The 18140-nt window shown below is 42.9% G+C and overlaps 1 protein-coding gene across 1 annotated transcript in view; it reads right to left on the bottom strand.

The window, feature by feature from the left end:
* Positions 1-18140, bottom strand: part of LOC121273751 (zonadhesin-like) — a 112343-nt gene that overhangs the window by 86561 nt on the left and 7642 nt on the right. The window contains exons 5-8 of the mRNA XM_041180915.1: positions 10680-10774; positions 8289-8465; positions 4241-4443; positions 331-475 (exon numbers count right to left, since the gene is read on the bottom strand). Of these exons, the coding sequence (XP_041036849.1) occupies positions 331-475; positions 4241-4443; positions 8289-8465; positions 10680-10774 (620 nt within the window). The remainder of the gene's footprint in view (positions 1-330; positions 476-4240; positions 4444-8288; positions 8466-10679; positions 10775-18140) is intronic.

Here is an 18140-nt window from a genome sequence, read left to right as displayed (position 1 = left end):
CAATTTACGTTGAGCTTCACTGGAACAATGCAGCAAGCCAAGGACAGATATGTGGGCATGAGAGCAGGGTGGAGTGTTAAAATGGCAAGTGACAGGGAGGTCTGGGTAATGCTTGCGGACAGACCGAAGGTGTTCTTAGGTGATATATTTCTACACAAATTGAATCGGAGAGGACACAAGTTATTAACTAGAAATATAGCAAGCTTTGCTCAAAGCAGCTTTGATGTCTAAATGGTTTTCACATCTTCACCTTTTCATATTTTTGAGCTAAAGGTACCACTGCCCATGGCAGATCATTGTGCTACCTCTCCATGAGGCAAGATTACTAACCTGTCATGTGACACCCCAGCTCTCCATCACGTCTCTCACATGTCTCCAGCACTCCACATTGCCAGGCTGTACAGTTGATGATGTTTATGCCCAAGCACGTACAACGTTCAGTGCAGTTCTCATGTGTGAACCAGTTTTCACTCAGCTGAAAAATCAACCAAAAGGGCACTAAAGAAATGATTTCAATGTGAAAAATTGCTGGATTGTTACACCATGAAATCTGGCCTATTATAACACAGTTTCTGGAATAGTAATCCAGAGGCCCAGGGTAATGCTCCTGAGAAATGGGTTCAAATCCTACCAGGGTAGCTGGTGGAATTTAAAAATCATAGTTGGATCTTGGGATCAAGTTGGCAGTCCGCCTGTCCCAGCCTCTACCTCTTGACACTCACTTGATACTCTTATCTGAGTGTCCTTGGGGTCCGAAGTATTTACTTTGAAAAAATTGGAGTGTTCAAAGCAGGTCAGTCACCTGAATATTCCAGCTAGAAATAATGACATAGGACTTCTCGGTTCTATTTTGTTGGTTTTCAGAACTGTGGCCATGATTAAGTGGGACAGGAGGGGGCATTCATATTGTACCATTACAGGAGAAATTCTTGGACTGGCACAAGACAAAGAAGAGTGAAAGCATTAGCCAAGAATGTTTTCATTAATCAAAAACGAAAGTCGAAGGTTCGAAGGCAATCAGATACCATCGTAGCTCCGACCATAAACAATGCCAACTAGCGATCTGGCAGATTCCCATGATCTGCCGAAAGATTCCAGGAAACAAAAGTGTCACTGAATTTATTCAAGGCGGGATTAGGCAGATTTTTGATTGACAAGAGAGTCCAAGGTTATGGAAAGTGGAGTTGAGACCACAATCATATCAGCCATGATCTTATCGAATGGTGAAGCAGGCTCGAAGGTCCAAATGGCCTTACTCCTGTAAGTCCTACGTTCCTACGAATTAACAGTGAGGATGGGCTGCCTGGCAATTATGTGATCAGTTTTCAGCTCACTTCACTTAACTTACCAGTCAACAATTTTTTTTTTCTGTTTTCTATATCTCTCTACATAGTAAGAAAATTGAGTGCTTTGCATGTCACAAGTAACTTGAGACTCGTTTTTGTGACAACTGCTTGCTCAGTTGGTACAATGCGACATGACCTGACTGAAAATTGTAGCTGTGATTGCCCTATAATTACTATTTTTAGTTCTGAAGGACACAGCATCCATCATTACAACAACTTTACAGATTTTAAGCAGGCCTTTAACAGTGTTTTACAAAGTATTGCTAGGTATTCACAGCATAGCCATTTGGCCCAACACATACCTTCTGCTGTTTACAATGCATTTGCTCCACATGAGCCTCCTCCCACCCCAATTCATCTAACCCCATCAAAAGTAACAATATCAACGTTTTAATCTAATCAATTTTCCTGTATGCACCCACTAAGCTTCCTTTAAATGTATCTATGCTATTTGCCTTAACAATGCATTGTGCCAGTGAGTTCCACGTTCTGACCACTCTCTGGTTAATGAAGTTTCTCCTGAAACCCCTGGTGGATTTATTAATGATTATCTTATATTATGGCCCCTAGTTTTGGTCTCCCCACATGTGGAAACATCTTCTCTACTTTGACCTATCTTGCATCCTGGATTGTTTCAGTATTTCTCTCATTAAACTCATCTCTGCTGTTAATATCTTTTGGTCATCAGTTTTTCTATGCACCAACCCTCAGATCTTAATAATAATATAGAGATAGAACCTAGAAACATAGAAAACAGGAGCAGGAGTTGCCATTCAGCCCCTCAAGTCTGTTCCATCATTCAATATGATCCTCTATCTCTATGCCATACACCCACTCTGTCCCCATAACCCTTGAAGCCTTTATAGTCTAGAAATCTATTTTCTTCTTATATATTTTCAGTCACTTGGCCTCTACAGCCTTCTGTGGTAGAGAATTCCATAGGTTCACCACCCTCTGAATGAAGAAGTTTCTCCTCAGTTCAGTCCTAAATGGCCTACCCCGTATCCTGGGACTGTGACCCCTTGTTCTAGACTCCTCAGCCAGAGGAAACATCATTCCTGTATCCAGTCTATCCAGCCCTGTCAGAATTTTATATGTTTCAATGAGTTCCCCTCTCATTCTTCTAAACTCCAGTGAATACAGGCCTAGTCAATAATCATCACTTCAGAATATCCTTAGCTTTTCATATCCTGCTTTATCTTCAAAAAGCAGCAGAGCCAGGTCCAATCCATCTTTTGGTATTTTCTTCACAATTCCAATTCTCTAGCACTAACCCATCAAGGTGCACAATTTTTTTTACATATGTTCAACTGCATCCCCAACTGTAATATAAACATCATCCTGCCGCTTTCCAAGAGACATAATCCTTGCCTTCTTTTTTGTGTAATCCAAATTTTATGCTTTCCATGTACACCTTATTAGTTAATTTCTGCAAATTTGTTTTAGGTGTAGCTATAAGGTCAACGTCATCAGTGTATTGTTCAATGGCTTAACTGATCTGTGCTTGATTATATTAATCTATTGACTGGTCTATTTCACTGTACTTGATTGATTAAGCCTGGGTAGAGCCTCTGAGAGCTAAATTAAACAGAAGCTTCCAGAAAGAGCTGAGAAGCCTGAGCTGTGAACACGTTTGCATAAATTCTGTGATAGCTGGGATATTTTAAAACACTGTAAATAAACCTCTTGATGACTTAGAACTAGTGCTATCTCTGCATTGTTCTTAGATAAATCAGATATATAAAGTATACAATAAACTGGCGAATACACAACAATCAGCAAATCTATGATGTTCAAAATTGTGCCACATGAGGAGACTTCTCCAATATGTGCATGATTCATTAATGCTTTCAATACTGTAAATCAGCTGACATGTGGATCTTTGTCTCACCTCAAATGTTAGGATAAATAATACTGCTAGTTTTCAATTCATACCAACAGAGCTCTTGAACTTGTAAACCTGATAGAAAACATCTGTAACAAGTTTCTCAGGAATACCAAACATCCTCATGACCTGTCATATCTTAACTCACCAAATGAAAATAGCTAGATCACGCTTAGAATACCATGAATAGTTCTGGTCTTCACATAGTATAAGAATAATATAGAGGAATTGGGGAAGGTGTAAGAAGTTTTACTAGAACGATACCAGAACCAAGAGGAACCTATAACAGGCTAGGCCTTTAGAAGTGACTAAGGGCTGATCTGACAGAGGTCTTGAAGATCATGAAAGGATATGATAGGGAAGAAGCTGTTTCCACTTCTGGGCAATTTCTGGGTTCCCTTCCTCAAGCGCAACCATGGCAGAGCAGAAACCCTGGCCACTCTAAATTGAAGCTGGAGACCTCATCTTAAATCTCATAGACAGGTTCATTTACATGACTTGGGTGAGGCACATCAGCAAAATATACCTCAATTTATCTGCTAGAAGGTGGAGTGATGCAAATCTGTTCCATCAGGAGTAGCCGAGGCTCACCTTGGAGTTGAGGAGAAAGAACATTAAAAAGCCCTTCAGCTCCAATGAGAGCCATGCATCAATTTTTAAATAAGGTGAACAATTTCTCTGGGGATCTTTAAAGACCTCAACAGGATTCATGCCAGGTCTCAACTAGCCTTAGCTCCCCTGAGGCTTACAAAGGGTGTAATGTGCTGAATTTCTTGAAGCCCAGGAATTCCCCCAGACACAACCCCTTGACATGTGAGACACAGGGAAAAAGATTCTCCCAAAGCCTTCACCGCCTCTGGAATTTAAATAGACAAGAAAATGAGCAGAACTCCAACATAACTTGCCTATTACTTTCAGGTGCAGATTGATTTGCTGTGCATTTTCTGCATGCTTTCTTTTCATTCAAGTAGCTTACATGATTGTACCAGGCAAAGATCTATGCATTTACCTGATAGTATTTGTTGTTCTCATCCACACAGCCACACTGACTGCTTGGAACACATTTGTCCACACTCAGAACGTATCCAGGGTCACAAAAGCATCCTTCAACAGTTGGCAGAAGACAGTTGTCAGGTGCAGACAGATCCGTACATGTAGCAGGACAACTAGTACCACACCTCTCATAGTGACTACCACCGGGGCAGGATACGGCTGAAGAATACATACAGGTGTAAAACTAAGTTAATTCTGTAGCCAGCTTATATAACATTCCAATAGATGTAGGAGAAACAAACTGGTATCTCCTAGATGTGATTCATCTTACATAGACTACATGGCAAAAGAATGTATCACATGATCATAATCCCAACATCTGTATGTCAAAATGTCTTAAAGGAAGCTGTTACTCGTGATTTTTCATTAATTAATGGTAACAATACAGATCACAGTGGTGTGTGGAGATTGCTACGAATGAAGATGGATATTGAGACCTTCAAAGTACTATTTTTAGTGTCCCCATGATTTGACTGCTTTGCTTACAACTCTATATAAAAATGTACCATATAGTATGGCACTGATCCCACAAACCAAGAAAATCTGTTGTTCATGTCAAAAAATATTTACTAAGAGACTAGTACACACCAATGAAAGTAGTAAACGGCTCAGTATCATTTTATTAAAATCTTTTTCAGTGATTTTTTAAATCAGATTTCTCACAAGATCATGGATCTCAGCCAAGTGATCAGTAGCAGAATTACAATTGCTCTGAAGAAGAGTCATATGGACTCGAAATGTTAACTCTGTTTCTCTTCCACAGATGCTGGTGAGCTTTTCCAGCATTTTCTGTCTTTATTTCAGATTTCCAGCATCTGTAGTATTTTGCTTTTATTATATTGGGCTGAATGCTCTTAAACAAGTACAGGTGGGTGGGCGGGGGGGGGGAATGCAGAAATTGGTCAGAGATCCGGTTGAGGTAAGTATGCACATTTGTATACAACAGGAGTCAGGTCAAACTTGGTTATAATGAGTCTGTTTGAAAATCTTATTGATCCATATGCTCACACATGAAGAACAGCCATTTTGAGCAAAGCTCTAGAAGGCTATCTTCGGGCGAGTAGGAATGTGAGAAGAGGGGGTGACGATGGCAGGGAACTGGATTTATAAGTTAATCTTTGAAAATGTATAACATGTAATAATGGTATTAACTCAAATTTATCAATAGCACAATGTTTTGCACAATTAGAGGGGATGTAACTCCCTCCAACTTGCAGAAACCAGGAGGAACGTGTTAATTCCCCAGCGGTCTGCTTCCTGTTTAGCTGCAGCCTGTGACTAGCTTAAAACCAGGCAGGTGACTCTGAAATCTCAATAGTCAATGTTAATTGGGGTCTTCCTGCTCAGATATCATCACAAAGATACTTTGATAGTCTTACAGGTAAAGCTTCTGATGTGAACACTCCAGCCCTGCTGTCGGACACCTAGGTGCCAATAGATGCCAACCGTGTGGTATCTGGGCTGCCCAATCACTGCAGCTTGTAAGTCATTGAATGGTCTCTGGTCAGCCGTTTCAGATAGTGGCCGGCGGAATTCAAACATAACCCAGCTATTAAAATAGAATTATCTCACCATGGCAGCTCTGCGGTATTCGTTCCACAAGTTTCTTTTTAAAAATTCATTCATGGCATGTGAGCATCACTGGGAAAGCTAGCATTTATTGCTCATTCCTAGCTGCCCTTTAAAAGATGGTGGTGAGCTGCCTTCTTGAACCACTGTAGTCCATGTGGTGAAAGTACTCCCAACAGTGCTGTTAGGTAGGACGTTCCAGGGTTTTGACCCAGCAACGATGATGGAGTGACAACACAGGCCCATGTCAGGGTGGCATGTGCCTTGGAGGGAAACCTGAAGGTGCTGCTGTTTCCACACAGTTTCTGCCTTTGTCCTTCTAGGTGGTGGAAGTCAACAGGGTTGGAAAGAGCTGCTGAAGGATCATATTCCTGACTTCTGCCTTGTAGAAGGTGAACAGCCTTGAGTAGTCAAGGGACAAGTCATTCATCACAGAATGCCCATTCCCTGACCTGCTCTTGTAGCCAGTGTTTGTAAGGCTGGTCAAGTTAAGTTTCTGGTCAATGGTAACTTCCAGGATGTTGATGGTGGGAGATTCAGCAATGGTAATGTCATTGAAAGTCAAGAAGAGATGGTTAGATTCTCTCTTGTGGGAGATGGCCATTGAACTTGTGTGGTGCGAATGTTACTTGCCACTTATCAAACTATGTCTGGATGTTGTCTAGGTCTTGCTGCTTGCAGACACAGATTGCTTCAGTATCTGAGGAATTGTGAATGGAACTGAACACCCTATTTCTGACTTTATGAGAGAGGGAAGGTCATTGACGAAGCAGCTGAAAATGGTTGGGCCTAGGATACATTCCTGAGGAACACCTGCAGCAATATCCTGGAGCAGATAAATTGGCTTCCTCAAATCACAACCATCTTCCTTTGTGCTAGATATGACTCCAATCAATGGAGTTTTCTCTCCAATTACCAATGACTTCAATTTTACTTGATCTCTTGATGCCACAGGTGGATGAATGTTGCCATGATGTCAGGGGCAGTCACTCTGGAATTCATCTCTTTTATCCATGTTCGGATGAAGGTTGTAAATGAGGGTTGGGATTTTCTGTGACCACCGGTGTCGGGCATGTTCAGTGGTGTGAGTGGACAATATGGCGAAAAGGCCAAAAATTGGTTTCATGACAACGGTTTGCGATCATCCACTCCATCGGACATCAGGAACCTCATTTTGATACATCAGCGTATCATCCCCACCCCTTTGGATCGATCGCCCACATTGGTGGGAAAACAGCCAATGTGTTTCACAACAGCATGTATAAGGCATGCACTTAGCAGGTTGCATTTCACCTGGGACTTCAAGATTTGTTTGCCAAACTTGTTTCGATCAGCACACGCAGTCATCAGTGCCAGACTTCACAGACAGCATAACATCACTTTTAAGGGGGGCTCATGGGTAGGTCTCTACCTATCTGATCAGCAATTTTTGGGTGGCTTTTCAATGGCTTCAGGGCAAGGTCTTGCTTGGGGAAGGGGGAGAAGTGGCCTCCAGTCAGGGAAGAGGCTGCAGGACAAGGGCTGTACTGGGGAAGGAGGGTATCCCAAGCTATGTGTGAGGGCATATTTTGATCTGTGCAAGCAGCCTCAAGCTGATGAGGGCTGAGGAGGCAGTATCCAGCGGAGATGAGGCCCAATGGCCATGTGAGGGTATGTGTGTGAGAATGGACGGTAACGTCCCTTAAGATGGCAGTGAGTGAGATGCCAGTGAATGTGTGATGGGTTTGAGTGTGTGAGTTTAGAGTGATGTGATGGTTGCCTTACCCTCGCTGCATGGATGAGATCATTCATCCTGTATCTGCATTGGATGGCCAACCTCTTCTGTGCAACACTGGCACTGATTATCACTTTTGTCGACTACCAAGCCGGAGTTGTAATGTAGCTGCTCCTCCTGCGGCCTCCTGGGGTAGAGAACATCACAGCGGGTCTCCACAGCATCCAAAAGGCACTTGCGGGCTGCAGTCTTCTTGCCTTTTGGGGCCATGTCTTCTTTGCTGAAGTCCTGGGCTGGAAGCACTGAGGGCAGCTGCACTTTAAATGTAGTGCCTGGCATGATGAAGCAGCGAGGCGATGGCGTGGCAGGTGAATTGGAGCCCTCCCACCATCCAAACGGTGTGCATCCCAGGAATGCATAATTAATGCGGCAGGTTTAGGACAATATGGCTTGAAAAGCCGCCATTGCGGCTAGCGGGTAAAACATTGTTTTACCCGCTTGCTACCGCACTTAGTGCAAATCTGGGACAATTCCACTCGAGGTCTAGAACCCAAACTGGGCATTGGTGAGAAGGTCATTGGTGAATAAATACTGCTTGATAGCACTGTCAATTAGTCCTTCCGTTACTTTGCTGATGATTTAGAGTACACTGATCGGACAGTAATTCCTGCTTTTTGTAAACAGCATCTACCTGAGCAATAATTTGGAAAACACAACTTACGACAGAATGACTTATTTCTCCACTCTATGCAAACTCCTGCTTGAGCGCACAAGTCAGTGTAGGTCTGTAGGGCAAAGCAAAGTGTTGTGGGCTGTCCTCCAGTCATGCACATGTCATAGACGCAGTTGTCAAAGTAATTCTTGGGTGGAATTTTAACATGGCATTCTTTGAATAAACCTAGGTAGATTTGAAAAAATATATAAGAAGTAAATTGTATCCTGACAGAAAAATAAACATTTCTAATTTAAACCGCATCATTTCCGAAAGCTTTCCCAGACAATCAAGCCAGTGAGTGGCCTTGTAATATATACACAACATCCTTCTGCCTTACATGTAATTCCAGTCAAATAAATGTTTTATCTATTTCAATCTGTTTCATTATACTAAAGCCTGTAATCAGTCCCACGTATACATTATTATTTTGTACATTTCCTGTGGCATTGGTCAGGCAAAGGGATAATTTGGAGTAAGTATTTGGATGTCAGATTCTAACACCAAGTAAATAATTCAATGATTGTGAAATGTTTTGAATGGAATGAACAGCTACTTGAATGCAAATTATTTCATTCTTCAAATAGTGCCTGGGGTTTCCAGCCTGTAACATTATTCCATAGACAAATCATTGCAACTTCTGGATTAGACTGGGGCCTATAACTCAGTCCTGAGAAGCCATTATTCTATGTATGGACAATCTGATTTCCAGGGTAGGATTTTTAGGTTGGTGTGCGGGCGCAATTGGAGGGCCCGGGAGCGGCCGGAGAATGGAACACCGCCCGCGATCCATTCCCAACCGCGATTTCACACTGGCTGGCCAATTAACAGCCAGCCAGTGTGAAGTGCGTGCTGAAGTGCTCACACTGCCAGGGTGGGGGCAGGAGGACTGCATGCACTGACGTAAGTGTGGGCGCAGACGAGCGCTAAATTAAAGGTCCCTGAAGGCAAGGACCTGTCTCAGGGAACTGAAGATTTTAAAACCAATAAATAAAGCTTTTAAAATCCAGAAAAAAATGTCTACAGATCATTGTTGAATAAATACTGCTTGATAGCACTGTCAATTAGTCCTTCTGATGATTTGCTGATGATTTAGAGTACACTGATCGGACAGTAATTCCTGCTTTTTGCAAACAGCATCTACCTGAGCAATAATTTGGAAAACACAACTTACGACAGAATGACTTATTTCTCCACTCTATGCAAACTCCTGCTTGAGCGCACAAGTCAGCGTAGGTCTGTAGGGCAAATCTGAACCTATACATGATGAAAATTCTGCCCATACATTTTTAAAAATTTAATAATAGAAACCTCATCCCTCAACCTCAACCATAAGGTTGGACAGACCATGAAAAATCAGGGACAATTAGAACTTTAACAACTTTAATTGTCTTCTTAACAGCGGCGGGTGTGCTTCCAACACTCGTGCACACCCACCAATCGAAATATTGCTCAAATGCAGGATGACATCGGGACGCTTGGCCAACGTCATCTCATGCGATTTTGCATCTGATTGGGTCAGACACGCGCCCAAACGCCAACCTGAAAATTCTGCACCTACAGATTCTTATCAGTAACTAGATTCCAGATATCCAATACTGTACATAAAATGCTCCAGATTCCCCAATTAGATTCCACTTATTCACACGTATTCATTATTCTGCATATAAACCATTTGAACCCTGATGCCTGTCTGTAACTTAGTTTTAAGTTACTTCCTTCTATTATTTTCCCCATGAAGTCTCCTATCTCTTTCAGTGATAAGCTGTACAGCTCAAGCTATAAATGTTGCCACATTCAGGATGAATCAGATACTATGATAGATTAAATGTTCACACTGAAAGGCAATAAACAGTCAAGGAGTGGCGTGCCCACTTAGAGGAAACTGCATACCAACAGTTATAGGTTCAATGTCATGGTAATCAGTTTGAAAACATTGTGGAAATCAGTCTGCTTTCATTTTGCTTTGCTTTAAAGTAACACTGTATATTAATATTTTTCTTTATTCTTTCAAAGGATGTGGGTGTCACTGGCAAGGCCAGCATTTGTTGCCCATCCCTAATTACCCTTGAACTGAGTAGCTTACTAGGCCATTTCAGAGGGCAGTTAAGAGTCAACCACATTGTTGTGGGTCTGGAGTCACATGTTGGTCAGACCAGGTAAGGATGGCAGATTTCCTTCCTTAAAGGGCATTAAGTGAATCAAATAGATTTTTACAATAATTGATGATAATTTCATAGTCATAGTTTTCAATTCCATTTTTTTTTAGTAATGAATTGAATTTAAATTCCACCAACTACCATGGTGGGATTTAAACCTGTGCCCCCAGGGTTTTAGCCTGGGCCTTTGGATTGCTGGCCCAGTGACATTACCACTACATCACTGTCTCCATGTTTGTACCTGTTAGATCTGTAATCATTCCGCAAGCGGTTTCTTTCTCTGCATTCTCCTTTATATTTGGATCACATTTAAAGACACTCTCGCCATGATTGCACCTGTAATTGAAAATAAGAGTGAAATGAATGGAGTGAGAAATATGAGATAATGAGAGACAAGGCCCAGCTGTCCTGTCCAAACCCGAGTTGACTTTCCAGTTCCAGAGTCACTCCGTCTATTTGCATCTCTTTAATTTTACCTATTTCCACCTTAAGCCCATCTTCTGCTGAAAACTTCACACAATCCTTTGTCACCTTCAGATTTGATTACGGCAATACTTTTCCATATTAACATTCCATTCTTGTCCCTTCATAGGTTCCAATTTGTCCAAACCCCTGCTGCTCATATTTTATCCTGCATCGTGAGTTCCATTTGCACACCACTCACATCCTTGCTAGTCTACATTGGCAAACAGTCCCCAAAAGCCTTAAATTAAAAATTCTTGTCATTGTAACGAAACTCCTCAATGATATTGCCCCACTTTACTTCTGTAACCTCCTTCCCCAACCCTACTCAGTTTTGTGTGTTCCTAGCAGCTTGTTGTTCCGTGGAAGGGTCATGAGGACTCGAAACGTCAACTCTTTTCTTCTCCGCCAATGCTGCCAGACCTGCTGAGTTTTTCCAGGTAATTCCGTTTTTGTTCTTCATCCTTGTTCCTCTGTCTCACTATTAGCAGTCATGTCTTCTGTCACCGACATCCAATTCTGGAATTTTCTCCTTAGATGCCCCTATCACCCACTTCTCCGTTAAGATCCCCCTTAAAACCCTTCTCTTTGATTTGGTTTAAACTGAGCAAAATACTGCAGATGCTGGAATTCTAGAATAAAAACAGGAAATTCTAGAAATACTCAAGTCTGGCAGCATCTGTGGAGGGAGAAACAGAGCTAACATTTCAGGTCAAGGACCTTTCTTCAGAATTGAAGGGAGTTAGAAATGTAATAGGCTTTGAGCAAGTGAAAGGGGGGAGGTGGGAACGAGGAACAAAAGGGAAGGTCTATGATAGGATGGAGGGCAGGAGAAATTAAATGGCAAAAGATTTCATGGTGCAAAATGCAAAGGCAGTGGTAACAGTTGTAAAGAAACAAAACATTTGTCCAGAGTGGGTGTGAATAGCAGAATAATCAATGGCTGTGTCCAAAAGCAAAAATATGAAAGAAAGATTAAGTTTGGCATATATAAAAAAAAACTGAAACAAAAATGGAAGACAGTGTTTATGGTCTGAGATTGTTGAACTCAAAGGCCAGGATTTTCCCATTGGCAAGCAGGGGGCGGGGTCCGCTCGCATAAAATGATGCGCAGTGATGTCAGGCGGAACTCCCGACGTCACCGCGCCCCATTTAAATTTTCAGAAAGGTGGGGGCTCAGCAAAATCAGCTGTGCGCCCACCAACCTGTCAATGGCCAATTGAGGCCATTGGCAGAGTAATTAAAGTAATTAATGGACCTGCCCGTCCAACCTTAAGGTTGGTGGACAGGCCAGGAGTCCTGGCGGGCATTTGAAAAAGCATCAAACCTCATCCATGGGCGGGCTGAGGTTTCATGTAGGTTTTAAAAATTTTAATTAAAGTGTTTTTAAAAGTTATCAACATGTCCCAACTCATGTGACAGTGTCACATGAAGGGACATGTCAGGGACTTTTTTTTTTCTATTTTTAATATTTTTCAATGTACAGCCAATTTCCCTGAGGCAGCACCTCGCCTCAGGGAGATGAGTGAGCTCTTTCATGCGCATGCGGGAAAGAGCTCACTCTCGGCTCAGGGAATCCCCCCCCCCCCTGCCCGCACAAGGGGCGCACAGCGCTTCTGTGCGGACATCACGCTGGGCAGGCCTTAACTGGCCCGCCCATGTAAAATGGCAGCGCGCCCCATTCTGGGACGCCGATGGGAGGCGCACCTCTGTGCACCCACTCTTCAACATCCCGCTCGTCAGGGGGAAAATTCTGTCCAAAGAGCCCAGGAAGCTGTAAAATGCCAAATCAATTGATGAGGTGCTGTTCCTCGAGCTTATGATGAGCTTCGTTGGAACACTATAGAAGGCTGAAGATAGAGGTGTCAGCACGAAGGCAAGGTGCAGTACTAAATTAGCAAGCAACTGGAAGCTCAAGGTAGTACTTGTGGACTGAGCAGATGTGGTCCTCAAAGTGATCACCCAATCTATGTTTGGTCTCCCTAATGTAGAAGTGACTTAATTGTGAGCAGCAAATACAGTACACTAAATTGAAAGTACAAATACATCACTGTTTCACCTAGAACACAAGAAATGGGAGCAGCAGTAGACCATACGCTCTGATTAATATGATCATGGCTGATCTTGGGCTTCAATTACAGTCTCCAGCCCGCACTCCCATATCCCTTCATTCCCTAAGAGACCAAAAATCTGTCTATTCCAACCCTAAATGCATTCAATAATGGAGCATCCACAACTCTCTGGGGTAAAGAATTCCAAAGATTCACAACCCTTTGACTGAAGAAATTTTTCTTCATCTCAATCATAGGCTCCTCTCACCTTAGGACAACTGGAGGAGGAGTCTTCACAAATATCCCCATCCTCAATGATGCAGGAGCCCAACACATCACAGCAAAAGATAAGGTTGAAGCAATTGCAACAATCTTCAGCCAGAAGTGCCGATTGGGTGATTCATCTCGGCCTTCTCCTGAGGTCCCCAGCAGCACAGATGCCAGTCTTCAGGCAATTCAATTCACTCTACATGATGGCAAGAAAAGGCTGAAGGCACTGAATAGTGCAAAGGCTATAGGTACTGACAACTTACTGGCAATAGTACTGAAGACTTGTACTCCAGAACTTACCGCACCCCTAGCCAAGCTGTTCCAGTACAGCTACAACACTGGCACCTACCCGGCAGTATTTAAAATTGCTCAGGTATGTCCTGTACGCAAAAAGCAAGACCAATCCAACCTGGCCAATTACTGTCCCAACAGCTTTCTTTGGATCATCAGCAGTGATGGAAGGGTCATCGACAGTGCTATCAAGCACCACTTAACTCAGCAATAACTTGCCTACTGATGCTCAGTTTGGGTTCCGCCAAGACCATTCACTCCTGACCTCAAGACAGCTTTGGTCCAAACATAGACCAAAGAGCTGAACTAAAGAGGTAAGCTGAGAATGACTGCCCTTGACATCAAGGCAGCATTGTGACGAGTGTGGCATCAAGGAGCCCTAGCCAAACTGGAGTCAATGGGAATCAGGGGAAAACTCCACTGGTTGGAGTCATACTTAACACAATGGAGCATCCACAACTCTATTAGAGAATGAAGGGATATGGGAGTGCAGGCAGGAGACTGTAATTGAAGCCCAAGATCAGCCATGATCATATTAATGGCAGAGTGTATGGTCTACTCCTGCTCCAAATTCTTGCATTCTAGGTGAAACAGTGATTTTATCTGTACTTTCAATTTAGTGTACTGTATTTGTTGCTCACAATGCAGTCACCTCTACATTAGGGAGACCAAACACAGACTAGGTGATCACTTTGAGGACCACCTCCACTCAGTCCACAAGTACTACCCCAAGCTTCCAGTTGCTTACTAATTTAATACTGCACCTTGCCTTCATGCTGACATCTCTGTCTTCGGCCTTCTGCAATGGTTGTGATCGTTGGAGGTCAGTCATCTCAGCACCAGGACATCTCTGCAGGAGTTCCTCATGGTAGTGTCCTTGGTCTAGCCATCTTCAGCTACTTCACCAATGACCTTCCTTCCATCATCATGTCAGAAGTATGGATATTTGCTGATGATTGCACAATGGTCAACACCATTCACGACTCCTCAGTCCAAATGCAGAAACAGCTGGACAATATGCAGGCTTAGCTGATATGTAACATTCATGCCACACAAATGCCAGGCAATAACTATCTCCAACAAGAGAGAATCCAACCATCTCCCCTTGAAATTCAATGGCACTACCATCACTGAATCCCACACTATCAACATCCTGGGGCTACCATTGACCAGAAGCTAAGCTAGACCAGCCATATAAATACTCTGGCCGCAAGAGCGTGACAATTCTGTGACAAGTAACTCACTCCTGACTCTCCAAAGCCTGTCCACCATCTACAAGGCACAAGTCAGAAATGTGATGGAATACTCTCCACTTGCCTAGATGAGTGCAGCTCCATCAATACTCAAGAAGCTTAACACCATCCAGGACAAAGCAGCCCGATTGACTGGTAACCCTTCCACAAACCATCACTCCTTTCACCACAGACGCACAGTGGCAGCAGTGTGTACCATCTACAAGATGCACTGCAGCAACTCACCAAGGCTCCTTGGACAGCACTTCCAACTTCCAAACCCGTGACCTCTACCACCAAGAAGGACAATGGCAGCAGATACATGGGAACACAACCACCTACAAGTTCCCCTCCAGGCTGCTCACTATCCTGACTTGGAACTATATTGCCATTCCTTCACTGTCACTGAATCAAAATCCTGGAACTCCCTTCCTAACAGCATTGTAGTTGTTGTGAGAATGGATGTTATTTTTAGAAATATTTTTGGGGAATATAGTGTTATTCTGTAAAGAAGGCTGGGTGTCTGTGTGCGTAATTTAATTAAGCTGGGCAAGAGATTGATAGGGGTCAGGATGTATGGGGTGTTTGAAACATGAAACAGATAGACGTGTTAAGTTTGAGGTACCAGTAAATAGATTTGCTCTAACATTTGCATTTTAGATAAATTGAGAGTTTGTTTGAATATCAAAGGGGAGTTAGGGGTATCAAGAAACATGTTTGCATCTTGCAGGAATTCCATAGGTAATTAGCAGTGGGGATATTATGTTTTATCGACCCAAAAGCAAAGACAAGGTAGATACATAAAAGATTTTATATTTGGAAGGATTTGAGTTTCAAAGACGTGTGAGAACAATGGAACCAGAGATGAAAGGGAAAGAAAGGTATTTTAGGTTACTGTGGAGAGCTAAGAGAGAGATAGCTGGAGTTGTTGAGCTGGTGCTAAGTAGATAGCTGGAGCTATTTGAGCCATTGAGCTATAGCTAGAATTCTGGGCTGGGAGAAGATGCCACTTGAATCAGCCATCCAGTCAAGCCAGAAAAGTCTTGGGCTGCAACAAGCAGTTTCATTCTGAAGTGGATTCCACTACAGAGTGGATGAGGGAAGATGCCATGTGATATTGAAGCCACAGCAGTTTGCTTTAGATAATATTATTGGGCTTCTTTATAGTTAACATCTATAAGGGAATGTTGTCTAGAGGTGTTTACCTGTGGGTTTGACCAAGTAAAGAGTTTTCTTTGGGAATGTTCTGTAATACTAAGTTTAACTGTGTAACTGTAATCATGTGTGCTTAAGTTTTCTTTTATTCTTGTTGATAAAACTTTTGCTTTTAAATATTAAAATCCCAAAAGTGTCACTGGGCCTCTTACTGCTGAAATTGATATATCTTCTTCTTGTTTTCAGGATACAAAAAAAGGTTAAGGCCTGTAAGCCAAGTTTCACTCTGGGATTTGGTTTGTGCAGCAACTAACAGCAACTGTGGTCATAACAGTGTACCTACACCACATGGATTGCAACGGTTCAAGAAGGCGGCTCATCACCACCTTCTCAAAGGAAATTTGAGATGGCCTTGCCAGTGACACTCACATCCTGTGAAAGGAAAAAAAACCCTCATCACAGGAACCAATTTAATGAACACATGGTGAGTTTGCTCATCCACCTGGCAGCTTTTACTTCATCCACACAGGTAGCAAGCACCTCGTACCTGTTAGTCAACGTCAGGGCTGAGTTTCCTCTATCACTATATGCTGGGTTCCCATATTTGCCTGATTTGCAGTCACAACCTCCTGTCCCTGATCACTGACCAACTCTAAAGTTTGACCTAATCTGAGAGGTGTGCCTCCTGGAACAGTGTTCAAGTAACTCTTCCTTGAAGCTCTGCAATCTCTGCAACTCAGACTCCAACTCAGCAATTCTGAGCCAAAGTTGCTAAAGCTGCAGACACTTACCTCAGATATGGTTGTCCGAAATGTATTCCACAAAGTCCCACACATTGCAGTCATGGCACTGCCATCCCTGCCATGTCTGTCTAGCCTTATTTATTTAGTCAATTAGTTATTAATTTACACAGCTAATGTAATAGCAAGTCGCCTAGCTTGGAGACAAAAGAAGAACAATAATAGCTACTGGAGGCTGTAAAAAAGGTATAAAAAGCAGCACCACTTTCCCCCTCTGCACTGAATTCCCACCTATACCAAATTCCTGATGTAGCACTCAGTCCTCTTCTCACTCTGTACTTCCCTTGGGGCCTTGGGCAGTGAGGAGATAACATCTCCTGTGATTGCATGGGAAGGTGCTGTGGGAAAGGAGCAAGGTTTTGCAGGTTATTGAGGAGTGGACAAGTCTTTTGAGGAAGGAAAGGTCCCTTTGGAAAGCTGGGCGGAAAGATATCTTTGGTGTTGGCATCATGCTGGAAGTGGCGAGAATGGCAGAGGATGATCCTTTGGATGCAGAGGCTTGTGGGTTGGAAGGTGAGGACAAGGGGAACCCAATCACAGTTTTGGGAGTGAGGTTAAGGGGTGAGAGCATAAGTGCGGGAAATGGGTTGGACACGGTTGAGGGTCATGTCAACCAAGGTGGGGGAAATCCTCAGTTGAGATAAAAGGAAGACATGTCAGAAGCACTGTTATGGAAGGTTGCATCATTAGAACAGATGCAATGGAGATGGGGAAACTGGGAGAATGGAATGAAGTCCTTACAGGAAGCAGGGTGGAAGGAAGTGTAGTTGAGGTAGCTGTGTGAGTCAGTGGGCTTGTAATGAATATTAGTTGATAGTCTATTGCCAGAAATGGAGACAGAGAAGTTGAGGAAGGGAAGGGAAGAGTGGGGGATGGACCATGTGAAAGTGAGAGAAGGGTGGAAATTGAAAGCAAAATTGATTAAGTTTTCCAGTTCAGGGTCTGAGCAGGGCATGATACCAATACAGTTATCAATGAACTGGAAAAAGAGTTGGCGGAGCGGGTGCGAGTATGGGACTGGAACAACGAATGTTCAACATAGCCTACAAAAAGGCAGGCATAGATAGCATCCATGTAGGTACCCATAGCAACACCTTTTATTTAGAGGACGTGAGTGGAGTTGAAGGCGAAGTTGTTAAATTAGAGAACAAGTTCAGCCAGATGGAGGAGGCTCGTGGTGGATGGGGAATGGTTGAGCCTCTGTTCAAGGAAATAATGGAAAAACCTCAGACTGTCTTGGTGGGAGATGGAGATGTAGAGGGATTGGATTCCATAGTGAAGAGAAGATGGTTAGGAGCAGGAAATTGTTGAAATGTTGTAGGGCATCTGAAGAGTCATGGATGTAGATGGGGAGATTCTGGACAAGGGAAGAAAAAGTAAATTCAAGATAGGAAGAAATAGGTTCAATGGGGTAGGAACAAACTGAAGCAATAGGGCTACC

The sequence above is a fragment of the Carcharodon carcharias genome, chromosome 2 (assembly GCF_017639515.1).
Source record: "Carcharodon carcharias isolate sCarCar2 chromosome 2, sCarCar2.pri, whole genome shotgun sequence".
Lineage (NCBI taxonomy): Eukaryota > Metazoa > Chordata > Chondrichthyes > Lamniformes > Lamnidae > Carcharodon > Carcharodon carcharias.
The sequence above is the reverse complement of the archived record's forward strand: the minus strand, read 5'-3'. Positions and strand labels throughout refer to the sequence as shown.